The sequence below is a fragment of the Struthio camelus genome, chromosome 2 (assembly GCF_040807025.1).
Source record: "Struthio camelus isolate bStrCam1 chromosome 2, bStrCam1.hap1, whole genome shotgun sequence".
NCBI lineage: Eukaryota > Metazoa > Chordata > Aves > Struthioniformes > Struthionidae > Struthio > Struthio camelus.
In genome coordinates this window covers 39,853,014-39,871,171 of record NC_090943.1, presented here as the reverse complement: position 1 = coordinate 39,871,171, position 18,158 = coordinate 39,853,014, and the positions used below count along the sequence as shown (strand labels likewise).

The window sequence follows — 18,158 nt, the reverse complement described above, 5'->3', positions numbered from 1 at the left end:
AGGGATGTTAATATTTGAACGTTAGGCAAATACACTAAATGTTATATCTTAGGCAATGGTATATCCATCTCATATAAGCAAGGTATCATTTTCATGACCAAAATGTGAATTTATGGTTCCATATAGAAGTTGATGGCACCACTGTCACTCAAACTAAATTCTTAACTTTTCTTCAGAGCTGCTTGAACCTAGATTGTTTTTTTTTTTAAAACAGGTAGGGGAACACTAACACAGACAGGGTCTCGTTAGTTTTCATCAAGGTGCACAGCTGGTCAAGAAATCAGGTGTTACTACAAAACGCTATATTAGATCAGAGGCTGTATAATGGTTACCAAAGTGTTTCTAAGGCATATGCAGCTGAAGTCAGTATAGTTGCTCCTATGTATACAGCATCTGTTCCATGAATGTAAGAGACAGTGAAATAAATCCATTTCAACAATGAAAAAAGGTAACTCAGACCAAGAACAGGTCTTCAACTGCACAGATGCTTAATTCTGCCTCCTTCTGCACATGTTGAATGCGGTCCTTTTATATCACGAACAGCCCGAGGACCTACAGTGAGCTTCAGAGGATAATCTTTCCAATTAACTATCTTGATTTATTATCTAAAAGCCTTAGAGCTGATTGATTAGTAACACTATTTACAACACTTACATATGGATACGGTCATCATAAATGATTACCTTAATCTCCCTATATGGTTATTGTAGTTTCTGTGGTCCAGGTATCAGACTGGCAACAGTTCAGAACAACATTTCATTAAACAAATAGCCCCTCTCCTACCGCCCCCCCAAACAAAAAACAAACAAAAAAAGCCCCCACACAGCAACCACCCTAAAGCCCACCTGCAGACCTTCTGAAAGCCACCTAAATCAGATGTACACCAAGACCCACCTTTCTACCTTATAATACTTCATCTTTCAACATTCATAGAAACCAGAGGTCCATGAAACCCGTGCACTTATATAACAGCAGAACTGACAAAAATTCAGACTTTATAATGTTGAGACATTATGTAGTGCAGTAGTTACATTGCATTTACACTGTGTCCACTGATTTCGGGACTTCAGGACTTCTGTGGCTACTAATTCCAGTAGACTTCCTTTGCTCCTGAGGCAACCGAACATTTTGCCTCTGGAAAACACCAACTTTTCCTCAGGAGGTGGGAACGCTCCCAGTGGAAGACACTACTCCGAACATCACAGTAATTCTTTTACCTAAATTAGGAAAGCCCTCGTGTTTTAATTGGGAACAATATCACAAAGAACATCCTAGCTTAAGTTACACATTCAAGTCTCCCAAAATTAATAAAATGTTCCTAAATCTCAGCACTTAAAAATGCATTAACAGTTCCAACAGCTTGTGCCTGACCTCACTCTTACCTGTTCGGTACAAACAAACCTTGCACCGCTATCTATCACTAGCGCCACAACTATTGGTGGCTCACCAAGAACAGGGCTCTGATTTGTTGTACTTCAGTGACTAGATACGCCAGACTCACCTGGACCAAAGCTCAGACAGAGACAGCATCATCTCAGCTTTTCCGCTGAGGACACGCAGGTTACTGCAGGAAGCTGTCCTGCATGCACACTGTGATCCCAACAACCCAGACCTTTAATGGCCCAACCTGCATTTTGAACTGGATCATCTGGGATTCAGGTCAGTTTGGGTGAACCCTAGATATCTGGCTGTTGCACTAACCAGCCATCCTAGTTCAGTCAGACCGTTCAGTGAATAAAATCTTGCCATCCACAACTGTTACCGCAACTAGTTTACTAGTTGTGCTTTCAGGCACCCACTTCTAGCCAACCGTAGCTTCACAGCTCAACCTATGCCATCTGATAATTGCTTAGCAAGTTATTTTTATCTAGTTTCTATCACTAGGTTGAACACAGAACCTGTCAAACTTGCAACCAGGTAATAAATATGTTGCTTGGTCTACTACTCAAATGAGTAACCAGCCTGTTTGATTACATGGTCATTGCAGATGGGCTGCAAGAATTATTAAGTTTAAATAAATATCAGAAATGTACTTGGAGAATAAAAAAAAAAAAAAACAAGCAAGCAAGCTTTAACTATCGAATCTGTGCAGATTCCAAGTCAACTTGTTGTATTTTATAGGAGAGAATTTCAGAAAAACTCAGTAATCTGATTCTAGCTGGGACCTAAAATACTGAATATATATTGGCTGCTAACCATACCATAAACCTATCCTCAAACTCAGTGTTTGATGTGATGACCCTTGATTTTCTACGTTCGTTGAAAATATATGCTGTAAGGCAATGGGAAATTTGTCTTTAGCAAAGTAAAAAGATTCCATTAGATATTCACTACATTTGGCTCTGGCGTTTTTTGTTGTGTTTGTTTGTTTGTTTGTTTTGGAATTACTGAAATAATAACTTCATAAATGAGACTCAGTCTCAATAAGTTGCTGTCAAAACAACAGCCTTAATAAATGCAATCCCAGGAAATGCAACATTAACTTGTTATACAGAGAGTTTACTTGAATCATCTACCAGAATGCATTTTGCAAAACTAGACTGGACCCTAGAATTTCATCTCTCAAAGCTCAAATGAAAATATTAAAGCATGATATCAGTTTACAAAAAAACAGATAAACCAAAGGACAGCTATGTTAAACATGCTTTTGTTTGGAAAAAACAAAGAATTTCCAGATTTTTAAAGTTTATATTGACCATTAAACTACTGCAAATGTTATTCATCCTCAGTAAAAGATATCTAATAGCACAGCTCCAAAGTGTGTAACTTGATTCTACACCTTTAAAAAAAAAAGTGTTTAGTCTCATGTGCAGTAATAATAGACATTTGGCTTGTTCAGCTGTGCAGCTTTGTTGAATTTGTATACTTACCATGTTATACTTTCATGCAATGATAACAAAGTCAGAGTAACAGGACTAGCTCTCAATTTGGAAGGGCTGCCCATCAAGCGGCCACAAGAAAAGAGAAATGTTCTGAGAATTTCTAGAAAGTTTCTCCATTGATTCAACAAGTTACTACCCATGTGTACCAGAAAAACTAGAGGTTATGACACCTCAAGTAAGTGATGGAGGAGCAGAGGAGGCAGAGGTGCATGCAGGGTGGAACTGTCCTTACAGAGGGGCGTGCAGTTGAGCGCTCTCAAGAACTTTACTGCTATATAATTCACTATTTAAAGTGCTGACTGGATTTTCTGTGAGGGTACACACATTGGGTGTAACACATTTTTAATCTGTTCTGGTCACTTAGAACCTCCTCAGCTGAATTTTAGAAAAAGTGCAACAGACTTTCCATTTCATTACTTAGTAAAACAAGGGACACCGAAGTGAACAAGAAATCAGACAAAATAGTTTTTCCTTATACCCACTCATTCTGCACTCCACAAAATTCCTATCTAAATAAACCTCCTTGTGTAAATCACAAAAGAGAAAGAAAATGGGTCAACGAAGGATGACATAAGTTACTTCACTGACACAGGAATTACCTGGAAAAAGTAATATAAATTGCCCTACCTTTTCCATATACCCCTTTTCATCTAGAGGAGACTGTTTGTATCTCCATAGTGGAATTTACCTTCAAAAATTTGGAGGATAGGATTTCAGTAAACAGAATCAGAAAGAAATAAGCTTTCCCCATATACAGATAACTCTGGCCTCTCTTTCATCTGCTAGAAGTATTTTTTGGAACAAATTTTTTCCTCCTCAGAAATGGTAAGCTTCCCTTCATTCTCCTCTTAAATTTGATACCAAGAGAATCTCAGTATACCCCCTCCCAAAATTCAGTTCAGTACTGCTTTTAGTACTCACCTGGAGGGAACAATCTGTCCCATAGTCATTAATATTTCAGTGTTGTGAAAACAAAAAAAAACCTTTGACATGCACAAAATGCAGGACTCCACAGCAATGCAATGTTTACTCAGAACAACAGCAGAGAGATGGCATTTACTTCAGTCAAACTAACTACAAAGTTTCCTGCAACGATGACTAGCATACAAAGCTTAGAGAAGATATTATGTCTTACGTCAAACAGCTCTTTTTTGTCTAAGAAATGTGAAAACGGAAACCATTAATGACTCTCTACCCATAGAGAAACAAGGCTTTCAAACAAACAGACAAAAATACACACACGAAAAGGAATAACTCACATTACAATCTTTTTGCTGTCTTTTAAAATGAATGTCAAGTTATCAACAGAAGAATCATTTGCATTTTAATGAAATGCCTCTAATCGACTTCCTTTTCATTTAAACAGTAAGAGAACATAGAGCTATTTAGTGTATGTATGTACCTGGAGCTTCTGAATTAGTTCAGGAATCACAAGATATAATAAAACTCGTACAGAAGAACCAGTTGATAACAAGGAAAGCTCTTGGCTAGACATAGCTGATAAATGAGCCTAGCACCAATAGCTTCAATCAGGTCATGTAACATTGATTATTAAACACAGACCCTGCCCACATAACAACATATTTTGGCTTTACGTCTCACTTACAAATTTGTATTTCATAAAGCAGCACACATTTCATACACCAGAAATATGTTCCTACCTCTTGAGTCATGTTTTGTTTGGTTTCTAAGCTGTGTAGGTACAAGATCAACAGCCCCACAATTTTAATGACTACCTCCAATAATAGTTCACAGAATACAGAAGAGTTATTGTGTGTTAAACATTTTTGACATTATAGTGACCCCAGACTGGGGTCACCCCAGCTTTCTCTCGAAACAGTATAAATAATTCTTTTATGGCTACCTTATGGCTACCTTAAAGCATACATACTACTATTTTTTGTGCATTAATTACTTAAAAGTTTTCCACATTCTTTCTGGAACATTGAATAGATTCAAATATAAAAGCGTACATTAAAAGACAGTATACAATATACTGGAAAAAAAGGAGAAAATCTGACTTCAAGGCAGCTTTAAAAACATACACACAAGCGTGCGCACACACACACCGCACCTGGCTTATTATAGGGCAATTGCTGCTGCAATTCTTTGAACCTACTGATGACAGAAACAATTCCTCCTCTCCCTAAAAAAATCAAATGAGCAAAAATGCAAAAAAACAAGAAGGAAAACATGAAGACAAATGTCTAAGAGAAAAGTCTGTCTCTTTTTCCCATATATCATTAATGTTTCGTTATGAAATCTAAGAATAAAACATCTTAAACTTTAAGGTATTTAGATTTCCCCAGGGTTTAGGTGGGTAATGAAACAACTATTTTTCAATGTCTCCAAGCAGAGAATGGAAGATCTATGATGCTTCCAAACTAAGGACTGCAAAATGCCAAACAAATCCACTAAATGAACACAAAAGAAAAATCATACATGACAGCACCAGGTTGTCAGGCCATTGTGGTCAGACAGGCTTACCACAGTCTTTGAGCACATGAGCAGCTTTTTACTCTTTCATTACCACAGAGGACATTTATACAGAAAGCACAACAAATGTGCTCCTCAGACACAATCTTACAGCCGTTTTGGCCACAAAATTCTGCATTTGTACATAACTGAGTGGGCTAACTGCAGGGCTGCCCTGTTGATGAAGATCCTGCAAGCCATTCAAAGCACTCACCAGGAAAGCAATCCATGGGAAGGACAGCTATATCATGGAAGTTATCAAACAAATAGAGCTATTCCACTCAGGAGACTCCTGACAACAGAATACACTTCTTAGAAACTGCCTTACAGCAAGACTCTTGCCATCCAGAAAGCTCTAACTGAGCACTTTCACAGGGTGAACGTGCCCACAGTACAGCTGTCTTCAAGCAGTTTCACTGCCAGAGGACACTGCCAAGTGCAAGGGCAACATTTTCTCATTCAGGCTTGCAAACACAGGATTCTGTGGACATAGTTGGCATGCACACACTTTACAGGCCCTAGTCTGCAATGTGCTGTGTACTGCTTCTTCCTAAATTTAGGCTACTATGGCATTTTCCAGAGTAAGAGGAAAACAAATTCAATTTGGGATGAGGTCTGTCAGATTTTTCACTGGTACTCAAATTCCCAAAGGCAGAAGACCAACAAAACAAAAACCTGTATCAAACAATTGCAAGCAACTGCTACCCAAATACGATTTCCTGGGGTTTATCCATAAAATAGTCTGCTGGAGATCCTCCTAATCACTATATTTGCACCCAGAGTGGTCAGAGATGGAAGAAGTTTTGCTGAGATTAGGTAACTTTCAGATCATGATAGGCACAATTTACCTATAAGAAGCCTATTTCAAAATGGAGGCATCAAAAACTGGTGAACATTCACATATACGTTTGCATCCAAGTTTTTTCCCCACAATTACTTCGAAACCTGAAAAATGCTAGTGGCATTATTCTTAAGAATCAATTAGCATAGCCCAAGGAACATACAATAGGAAAGTGAACAGGAGAGGAGAAAGGCATTAAGATTAAGATTAGCTTTATGCTTGTGAATTTACCCAACAATTACTGAACACTAGCAAGCCACCAGTATGTAGATACTCAGACAAGAATATGAGAAAACCTCATCAGAAACTATATGCTGTAATTGCACATAAGTATAGCTGTGTACCCCATAACATCTGTGCATGATGGGAGAAGTGAACAGAGATGATTAGCTCTGGGAGGAAGAATGTTTTACCTTTCTTCAGCTGGAGGATTTACAGCTATTTAAAGTGGGCAGGTCTTTATAAAGGTGACTCTCATGATGTGGCCTATTACGGTTGCTGAAGTGAGCTTGTCAAAGTTAAAATAGTGAGTCTTGTGAGAACAGTATAAATGCACTTCATTAACACACTCACTGCTGGGCTCCCAGGTGACATGCTCTTAAGTGCCTATATTTCACTGGCATGTTGACAAGGGAGTCAGTGATGGAGCTGCCAGCATGGCTGAGCCTCAGCAGGCTCTTTCTCTCTCATGCCAAACCTGTGGGAAGGCGTAAGAATGGCAGCTGTCTTTCTGTCCAAAGATACACATTCTAGCTTATTTCATCTCTACTTGTTTTTTAATTGGAGCTGGGGGGTTTTAGAACCAATCTCCGAGGTATTTTGCCAGTAGCTTTCCAGTAGGAGTCATGCTTTCAACATCATCTGAATAGTTATCTTGACTCTTGAATTCATGTCTTCTTACCTGATAACATATTATCTGTTTTTATTGAAGGAAACTTCAAAGTCATTTCATGTTTGTGCCTGTGAATCATCAGATGATCCTCTGTTGGAAAACGCTGTCAGGCAAACACAGAAAGAGAGAGAGAGAGAGAGAGAGAGAGAGGAAGAAAAAAAAAAAAGAAGAATTTAATTCTCTAATAAACTTCTGGCATTGGACAGAATTTCAAAAATAAGAGAGAGAAAGAAATGTATCCAGCCATCCAAATGGCACAGGAACAGCAACAGAGTAATTGAAAATGCAAGTGAATATGAGTAACCTCTGTACTCTGCTTAGAAACGTATTTGCTGCAGTGTTCTCCGAGGTTACACACAGAAAAGTGCAGCGCATTTGGAAAAAGTTGTAAGACCAAGTCTTGGATTCCAAGGGTCTCGGACACACACTCCAGTTACCACAGCTACACAAGTTATCATGTGCCTGCAGAACTGTGATAACTGCTGGTGTGTACACTCTTAGCCCACAGCAAATGCAAAGTAATGCAGGATATCTTAAACCTCTTTACTGGATCTTTTGGCTTCTGTATCTTTCTGCAACCTGTACTTGCTGAACAGCAATAACAATCAGAGAAGCCAGTCTTTCGCAAAAGTATTCAGGTAAAATGTATCTTTATATCTGAAAGAGTCTGATACATCGACTTGATTCAAACTGTCAATGCAATGGGGCTCCGTATCTCATAACTATTTCTGATCCTTTATGATACTAAATTGACTTCCTTTCCTTTGTCAAATAGAGGTGATGAAGCACCATGCTTTGCAAGAAACCAACAGGTGTGCTAACATTTTTACTATGTAGTCTGATAACAGAATGCTACAACAAACAGCTTCTTCAAACAAGAAAAACTTGAATAAATGCTGAAGCACTGGAACGCTTACGGTCTAGGGGTACAACAGTCCTGTTAAGTTTTCTTCACCAGAAGGTGCGTACACAGGCCTTTGCTATTGCAATAGTTTTAGCAGGGTTATCTCAGGGCTAGCAAAGGCCAAAAGATGTATTAGCACGGCTCGAGGAAAAAAAAATTTAAAACAACTTTTTAGAGCAACAGGTACATAGCAGAATGTCGAAAACTGGCAGTAACAGAGTTAAAGTGACATAATGCTTATAACATAGTATATTCTTGGCTAAGTGACTTTGCTTGTGGCTATAGAATAAATAGTTGCAGTACGTTACACCTTTCCGAGAATCTCTCTAAGGTTGCAGACGAAGCAGCATAAATAATAGGAACAAGTTCTCTGGAAAAAATAAATAAGTCCTAAAGACTTTTTCCTCTCTATGAAATCCTGGTTCCTTGCTTACTCATCTGGAAGAAATGCAGCACTAGAAATTTAAGTTAAGAAGAAATGGCATATGTGAAAGACCTTGCTCAGTGATATTGTGAGAAAAAAACATGGTTCTTCTCATGGAAATGAGATTTTCCATCATGGAACACTGTGCTCTGTCTTCAGGGTGAGACTGATGGGGCTTATAGAGGGCCTTGCGTGACCAAGAAGCTATTTCTTCAGTTCAGACTTCTGGGTCTTTTCTATAAATCTATTTTCTTGCTTGTGCAATTCCAACTCACTCACCCCTCAAATACATGCACTGACTGATATGGAGAAGCAAGTCCCTGAACAGGTTAGTCAGATAACAGTCCGACTGCATACACTTCTGTCAATTCCTGGTTTACAAGAGAGATAAATCATGTTTTGAAATGGGATGCAACATGCTTTTTAAAAAGATGGAGTCACCCATAGACTGCTCATCTTCCCAAATCATAACAGTGTACCACAAAACCTGTCTCTGAACACCTAATGGAGCTCGCTTGGATTAGCTTCCACTCCACCGAGGAATTTAATTGCTGACATTAACAGGTTCAAGTCCTCTGATTTTAGTGGAAGTAAGTCTTAAGATTCAACAAAAACGTAAATAAATTTTGACTATAAAACTCAGATATCTTTTAACTATCCCTGTGATAGAATTATGCATGTGGAGGTCAGAAGTGACAAATCATCAGTTAGAGGGACAACCAACAAGATGCACTCTCCCATTTAGTTAAATAGCAAAGCTTCTTGGCCACTTGTTAACCGGATCTCAAGCTTCTCTCTTTCTTATTTCAGCTCCTGGTGAAATCAACACCTACACTCCAGTAATAATCACACAATACTTTGTTCATCCATTGTTCTGTCACGGGAACCTAAAGGGTTGTAAAAATATTAGCCAGCTGAAAACTTTCAACATACAGTTAAAGCAGGAAAATATTACCCTCATTAAAAGAGAGAATCTGGAAAATGGGTAAGCTAAATCACTTTAAAAAGACGCATATAGGAGGTCTGTGGCAAAAACCCAAAATATGTCCTTGCCTGGAGATTTTACTTGCAAACTTTTGTAACTGAACAAAATTAGGACCGGAAGTGCCACACACAGAACTTCCCTCATCACTGCAAGGGAAGAGACGAAGTTATCTGTTTTGCAGAAGAAACCATTTAAGACTCAATTCAAAATCTAAACAGGTAAAATCCCTCTCACTTTTTTTAAAAAAAAAATCAAACATCTAATGCTACAGGTCATATTGTACCCTCAGAAGCACATGGCAGATCACCAGTCAAGTCAACAGGAATCCCACATGTACATCCTCGGGCAGATCTACAGGTTACATTTTAAATAGAGGGCATTTAGTAGAAAAATCTCTCAAAAATAAAAATATTAGCTAGTAAGATAGCACTATATTTAAGGATTACACACACAAAAAAAAATCAGGAGAGTAACTATATCCACTGGGAAATATAATTATTGCATTGTACACATAGCAGAAGAAAGACAGACAAACACGTTCCCTCCTAGTGTGTCTTCTCTCGCTAACCATTAAAGGAATTTGCAATACCTGGCTTGAAACATTGGAGTTAGGGGTGAGGAAAGGAACGGAAGTCGCTTGAAAAAGCACATTTACCAACTCTCCCTTGGATAGCTGTATGTTTGCTTTAAATATGCTGTAACAATATCTTGCGGGGCGAGGAGAGAGTTGGGGGAAGGACTTAAAAAAACAAAATACACATTACTATTAGACATGTGTTAATATATCAGGAGGCATTATACAAGCCAGAGCTAGTGCTGAGGACTCAATTAATATCACCGCTGACTCCACTCACCTGTGAGCAGCCTGGGGCACTGCAGACAAAAGGCCTCTCCTGCTCCAAGTTCATCTTTGATTCCTCATAAATCTACATGTTAAAAGGGGGAGGGGGAAAGAAAGGGAACCTATGAATATATACATTCTAAACTTCACACATACATGCAACATGCAGTCTTCAAGCTTTATGTTTTTATTTCAAACTCCCGAAATAGACCAGAAAGAAGTTTTCATCCTCAGAGTGCTAAATTTGCTAGTATTTAGCAGGCTCCCCACAGTCTCAGTTCTTATTACTCCTTCCTGAGCACATATTTACTTTGAAGGAAGAAAAAAAACACCATTAGACTTTCACAGCAGAAATCCTGCCTTAGAAAAAAACATATGTTCAGTGTTGTTATTAGATAAGACCGTGTCTGCTCAGAAAGATCTTGAATCAAGAGTAAGAGATTTTTACCTTTCCTTCTCCAGTTCCTGCTGAACAATATTAAAACCAGACGTCCAGGTCATTTCGGAGAAAGAACCCACTTTTTGAAGTTCTTTATTCATATTGTTCAATATTAATAACTTAAATATATTATACTGTATACATGCTCTGCAGACGCAGGACAAATGTGCGTCAAGATCCTTTAAAAGACCTACCAGGTTCCAAGGAGCCTGAGAAGCCAAGAGGCAAAAACTGCAGCGGCCCCATAGCACTTGCAGTTCTGTTATTTTGAACTAAAGCCTGGGGGAAAGCTCCTGGCTCTTGAATAAACACGAGTAGGGGAAAGCACTTGCCCTCACAATACAGTAACACAACTGATTTTGGGTCAATATTACAGCAGTGTCCCCGGCCAGAATGAACAAAATCATTTACAGTAACATTATAGGACTGAAGAGTAAAGAAATCACTTCTTGCTGAACGTTTTGAGCCTGTTCTTACAATTAGCCTTACAATCTAGAATATAACAGCTGACCCACCTCAAAGCACAACGTACGTGTTTTGCTTACAGTTTGCCTTAAAGCTTAAACTTCAGTCTCACCACAGCCCCACTAGGAAAAGTACCTGAGTTGTGTTTTCGTGGGTCTTTCAAACAGCAAAGGAAAGACAAATATTTTAGTGGAGACGCAGAATTTGACTCTAAAGCTGCAAAAATTGGCAGAAGGACAAGCGCTAAAATTACCCTATCCTATTGTCATGTTTTACCATCCCTTGCAAACAGTAAAATACACTGTTAACTTTAACATCATCACAGGCCTGTACTTACAGCAATCATTTTTCAGTAATGTACGTTCTATAGTGAAAAAAGTTTCAAATGACAAATATTCTTTTTTTTTCTCTCCCCTTTTAATTAAAATTTACTGAGGTGGACAGCAGAATATTTCGTACCTATGGCCAAAAAAAGAAGTCAGCAGAGCACTATTTGCATGTCTCAATGTCTCCCAGAAACACCATCCAGAGGTGAAGAACGTCTCTATTTTCATTTGACGTTTAACCTCCATGTGGATACCTACCCTAAAGGTGCTCATTAGCACTAATTGGGGTTTTTTGATATAGACATAGCCCGAGACCAGTGATTTATTGCACCAAATACAATCAGATGGTAAGAAAGAGCCTAACTCAGGTCTGAACTATCTATACAAGACTGGAACTGAAATAACTAAAATCGTACCAAATTTACTCCTTTAAGATTATTCATATCCTGTTTTGATTTAACTTACATGTATGCTAAACTGAAATAGGATACTCATAATCAGAAATGAAAGAGTATGTTCACATAGAGGCTTGTACTAAAATAACTAAAGGTGTTAAATTACTTCTAATTTCAGTTATTTCAGTTCCAGTCTGTGCATAGACAGGCTGTTAGGAGGTGAAGCAATAAAAATTCTCCAAATTACGCTACACTGCCTGAAAGAAACAAGCAGTGGAGAGATAACTGACTAAACAAACAAACCCCCACAAAAACACAAACAAAACCTCCAGCTAGTTTGATTTTTAAATCCACCTCTATTTATGGTATGTGACCCTGGGATGTTGTCTTTCCTAAAGACCCTTTCACCGGGGGGGGGGGGGAATGTTATGTGCAGATAATGAAAGGCTTCATCTGATATCTCAGCTACTCCTGCAACTGAAGCACTGCCAAATGCTTGTGTTATCCCTCTCCCTCCTCCTCCGGGGACGGTGACAAGCGCATTTTCAATTGCAGGACAACAGATGATGCCCAGTTAAAGAAAACAGAGAGTAACAATTCCGATCCCAAGTGTACAAGTGAATTTCAAAACTCTTCCAGGGATTATTCTGCTTTTGTTTTCTTATTGACTATTGAGTACTCCAAAGACCAGACTTTTTTTCCTCCCGCTGAGAGCTTGAGATTTAGGTCCCTAAATGCATAATGACATGCTCTGGTAACAGGTGAACAATGCTTAAGGTTATTTATATAAATAAGCATGGAATAAGCGCCAAAATAAGACTAGATATAGACCAGAATCCTAAATGTGGGTATCCACTATAGAAAAACTTGGACTTGGATTTTTTTCCTCAGTGCCCGGAAAAAGTGTCAGATTCAGTGTCTAGTCATTTAGCACAAATGTACAAGCACCTGCTGGTTCCTGCGAGAATCATTCTTTGCAGATGATTTCAGAGGCTAAACATAAAAATGTAATAATCCAGAATGCATATATCGTGTGCGACCTCCAGGATACCGTCTAGCATAACCTGACCTAGAAAACATGTTACCAGACAGCACAACTGCCTAGAGTCAAATTGCACTATCCAGAATTTTTATGTACACGTGATGATAGCACTGTGGTTGCGACGGCAGTACTGTTGGCTCTCTAAGGACAGTAAAGGAGTGAAAGAAGCTGCCTTCTGCTTTTTGAGAGGACGTCCAGCGCTTCGCTATTCTCAGGCAGCAGTTTGAGTTTTACACCTGAAAGCTGAGCAGAAACAAGCAGCTGAAAACCTGGGCTGTACGTGTCAGTCTCTGGCTTCCCCCATTCCTACGACTCCCCGCAAGAGCTGTGGAGGCACAAGCAGTGCAGGATCGCAACCACGGATTTGCAAAAACACAACCGCCGTCCTCGGCAGCAGAGCATTTTGGTTATGCGGAGCGCAATTTGCACAGCAGCCTTTTCGAGGTGTAGGTACGGCTCTCCCATCCTTCAGTCCAGAATAAAGCCTGCTGTTGGCAGCCTTTGGCACACGGATCACTTCTTCGCACAGCTCCTATGTGCTCCTGGGCCACACAGCCCAAGCCTACTGCTTCCCAGCATGCGCAGGTGGTTCAGCACGCGCAAAGGAAATAATGCAACCAATAGCAACATTTCTACTTCACCTCATAAAAATAAATCACAGCAACACTTCCATCTAAATTAAGGTGCTTATTAACCTTAAGATCTTTAAAAATTCAAGTTACACTCGTGCACTTTCCACAGTACAACATCTGACTGTCACAATTAATGCACACAAAGACTATCAGATGAACTTAGGATGACTGAAAAGTTAAAATATTACTCAGGCCTGAATTTTTGACTTCTGTTATCTATAGCTTAACTTATTGCGACTTCATGGCCTCTTAAAGGAAACAAATAAGAATTATAAAAATAAGTGAGCACTAATATTGACATGTCAGCATTAGTTCCAATACTAAAAATAGGCATGAATGCGTTATGCGGCAGAAAAGGGGGGTTGAATTTTAATAGAGATGTTAACAACATCTGTCAGCATTTATTGCCCTATTGTGACCACGTAAAGAGCCTTGTTGGCAGAATATATATGTGAGGAAATCTGCTATGCTGTTGTAGCCTGCCATTCTCCTGAAATATCACTCTGCCTAGCAGAAGCTAAGGTATTCTGATTAGAAGAATAAATAAATAAATAAAAATATAGGAGAAACATGGAAGGACTTCTCCAAGCAATGTCACATGCGAGACAAATAAGTTTAAGTTCTGCACCGAGCCAAAATCTTCTTTTATTTCTTGATTTCTGAATAAGATTCTTGTAAACATCTTTTATTATAATTTATAAAACTGAAGCCTAGAGCGAGGAAAGCAAGAACATAACAAAAAATAAAACAAGAAACAGAACCACCCTCAAAACACAGCAACAAACTACATCCCCTCTCAGCAGCATCCAGTGGGAAGCACCCTCCGTGCTAAGGCTCTTCAAGGAGCCTCACAGTTGTCACTTCTGAATTGGAAAAATAGTTCTAACAACTGATACCAAGAAAGCAGGCTCCTTTCTGCCTCTCTCTCTCTCTCTCCCTTTTAAACTCAGCAGTAATCTTATTGCCTTACTGGTAAAAACATCAAGCAGGCTTGTTTCCTGTTTCAATGTTATTCTTGAAGTGGGCTGCAGTAAGAATCTGATTTTCATTGGGCTATTATTATTTGCAGCTGTGCGACCTTTTTAACCCTCTTTTAAAAGTGACATTTCAGCCTTCAACCTCAAGCTGTCTAAATGTTGCGAGGTTTTCAGTCCTCTGATTAACAGTGAAAAAGAACTGATGGGGAGGTGTACTACAGTGTGCCTCATACAGGTCAGTGCACCGATCCTACCATTTGCCCAAGTGAGTAATTACGCTCCTGTAAGCAACCTCTTTGTTGAAATTAATCACCTGGCCGCATGTCTGGAAGACCGGTTTCTTCAGGCTGGTGTGACCAAGGTCACTGAGATTTCTAAATACGAGTACAAAATACACAGTCGTTAACATTAGCAGTATTACGCAGAGACATCAGCAATATATGAAGCACCACCTATTTTTTTAGGGCCACGGCCACAACGTACAAGAAGTGAGAGGAGAGGGGGTTATAGAGCACTTGTTAATGTTAAGGAACCCTATCAGTGTATACAGCATTTTAAAAAAGCTAGTCATGGCTGCTCTGTACTACTAACAGGTAAGTACAGCCTTATTACAAATGTTATTAAAACTTACTGGTTTTGGAAGCGTAGTACATACAGGGTTAATGCCTATGGTTGTTCTCAATATGTCCTTGCATCAGCCAAGCTGGTCTTAAGTATCGTTGTACTGAAATGGTGTGCTGTGTTTTTCTTCTGCATGGACCGTTCAGTCGAACTGCTTGTTTTCTAAAACCAGCATCATGCTTTCCACATGTCCACATACAGGGCTCGTTATCACAGCCCTGCCTGCTTCGGCTGCTACAATGAAGGGTCTGTCAGCATTTCCATTAGAAAACCCCTCATTTCAGGATTAAAGCATTTCCAAATGGTTCTGGATGCTGGAAAGCAATTTGCGTCTGGAGTCCCCAAGAAGGCATTTAATGTGATACACATTTGAGCTAGGGCTCTAGCCTTCACTGGTACTCCAGTGAAGTTTTTGTGATTATACTTATGACATTTATATGTGGAAAAACACTCAGCTTGGGCCTTTATTCATTTGCTTTAAAAGAAGAGAGCCCCATAAATCTTTAGGCAGAGCGGAGCGCTCTCAAAAAGTGGCCGATGTGTGAATTGACTCAACGGCAAACAGCACAGCTTTCCCCGGGCCGGGAGCGCTGCAAGGCAGCAGAAAGCACCGCCTGCATGGCATGGCGGGGGCCCCGCTCGCAGCCAGCCTCTGCCACCTGTGAAACGGCTGGCCAGTTGCAGCCTTTGCTATCAATTGCAAATGGAGGATGAAAAAGATCCTTGTCTTATGCTGTCAACCACCTCCGTTTTTTTTTTAAAAAAGCCACTTAGCCTACGTATTGCCTGCCCGAACAAAATCCAGGGCTGGAAAGGCTCTCCAGGAGTCCCCAAGTTTGGTGCCGTCTCTCTCTCTTCCGGGTATACCCCATTTGTCTCCAAATCAACTGAGGCAAAACAGAGAGTTTTGCTCCCACACTCAGTTTTTGCCTACTAAAAAACGCTGTTTCTGTTATCAAGGAAAACCTAAAAGCTGTCTCCTGCATTTCTTCAGTTTATGCAGAGCTGCTGTCCTTTGAAGACAGAGCAGGAGCACAACTGGAGACAACCAAACAACCAAGGGTCAAAGATAGGAAATTCCAAAAGTGAACAAGAAAAGAAGTTTGAAAACCTCCAGAATAAAAGTGGGGGGTGGGGGGAATATCAGGGAAAAGGAGACTCCTGCAGGGGCTGAGGGCAAGGAGCTACTAGAAGAAATGGAGTAGAAAGAAAGCGGGAATGAGGCCTACTTCTACAAACCACTTGGATTGAGAAAGGGAGAAAAAAGATACTTCTCAAAAAACAAACAAATAAACAAACAAATAAACCAGAAAGATGACCTATCGCCTTCCCAAGTAATCATAAAATAAGCATCCAACACTGTACGCCATCCACGCAAGACATGCATACTTGGTAGAGGGCACAATTTGGATGAGATGTACCTCAAGTCTAGTGAAATGCACTGGTTTAAATGGTTAATCTATATTTCTGAGGCTCTCCATTTCAGTACAGGAAATCCAGCATGGATTAACTTGGTATAGAGCAAAGGGATTTGCTGTTTTACTGAAATGACCATGGGGTTATTAAGCACAGGCAATAGAACAAAAAAAGGAAATAGGAACACAGAGGTGGAGAGTGAAAGAAAAAAAACCCACAAAAACCAACACTTTTGAAAACTGTTCATGAAAGTTATCTCAGCACAGAAATATTCTATGGGAGAAATCAGATCTTTATAGGGAAAGATGGCTATTACATCAACTCTGGAAAAACACTTCTAGGAGTGATGTGGTTATTTTACAGTCTGCGATTGGCCAAATAGGGACTGCCTCATATGGAAGTGGTCCAGGCTTGTACTTCTGCAACTGTCCTCCATTGATGTCATTTGCAGAACAACGTTAATACCCACTATCCCTAGTTACGAGGCTGATACAATTCTTTCACCTTCAGGAGAGACCAGACTCTCGTCGCACTGACAACACAGAGGTTTGCTTAACAGAACGTGCAGGAGCAGCCACACAATCTGTAGCAATATAACCACAAACTCAAGGAATGCAAGAAAAAGTCACTATTCGAACAATATACATTTCACAAGCCAGCAGACAAGCAACACCTATATAACTTCTCCATTTTACCTACATGCAATTTTTTTCAGTGCTGTTAATTCAATAGCTAAGCCAGATCTATTGCACTAAAACCAACATCTAGGTCTATGGACTTAATATGCCAACAGTTAAGGAGGCTATCAAGTGTCTGTGGGTGGTCAAACAACATCAGAATTTCAGGTTTATCTCAAGCATGGAAGAATATTCTTGCTGTGTATTAACTTAAGTGCTCCTATTAAAAGGTTAAGTTAGACTGTTGAGACTCTTGAGATAGTCAATGGAAAAGAAAGATGGGCTATGTCAGAGCAGGATTCAAGCAGCGGCTTTGAATGGTCTGCTAAAAAAAGGACCCTCCACTAACTATCTCAAAAGCATCCATTTTCTAACTTCTTAGATTGGATGTACATGGATCTGCCTTTACAAAAGTTATTGTCCATCTCAAAAATTACTCTGCACGAATGTGGGGTGGAGGGGGGGCGGGGGCTGCAAAACAACTACACCAACACAAGTGACAGGAATCTTACTTCAAGAAACAAACACTAGCAGCTAGCATTTTAAAGGGAAAACATATTTGCTTTGTTCTTTATGAACAAGCTTTAGCCTCTCCCTGTTTGGGACACGGTCCCTTGGGGCACAGTACACCCACACAAAAGTTAAATTCATCCCTAGCTGAGATCAATATTTACTAGCAAACTCCTGAAAGATTTAAAGGAGAAGATACATGCAGAGATCTCTATTCCAGACTCTCACAGTCATTATTAACATGGATCTGATAGCACCTGCTCCCTCACTACTAATTTTTAGTGGGCTGCACATTTAACATCACCATAATACAACATTTGATGCCCCACCAAGTTGTTAATAGCACAAACAGACTGCTCAAAATTGTAGCTACAGTTATTTAGAAGGTGAAGAGAGGAGGGGGAAAAAAAAACA

The 18,158-nt window shown here is 39.6% G+C and overlaps 1 protein-coding gene across 7 annotated transcripts in view; it reads right to left on the bottom strand.

The window, feature by feature from the left end:
- CREB5 (cAMP responsive element binding protein 5) overlaps positions 1-18,158 on the bottom strand; it is a 259,174-nt gene that overhangs the window by 205,688 nt on the left and 35,328 nt on the right. For 4 of the 7 annotated variants that reach the window (XR_011139664.1, XM_068935245.1, XM_068935244.1 and 1 more), the window contains 2 exons: positions 10,258-10,329; positions 7,100-7,193 (listed from right to left, as the gene is read on the bottom strand). The exons of 2 other annotated variants lie outside the window; for them this stretch is intronic. Coding sequence is in view for 3 of the 5 variants with exons in the window: in XM_068935244.1 (XP_068791345.1) it covers positions 7,100-7,193; positions 10,258-10,329 (166 nt within the window). In the remaining 2 variants the exon portion in view is untranslated. The remainder of the gene's footprint in view (positions 1-7,099; positions 7,194-10,257; positions 10,330-18,158) is intronic. One more of the 7 variants, XM_068935250.1, reaches the window with a different exon arrangement.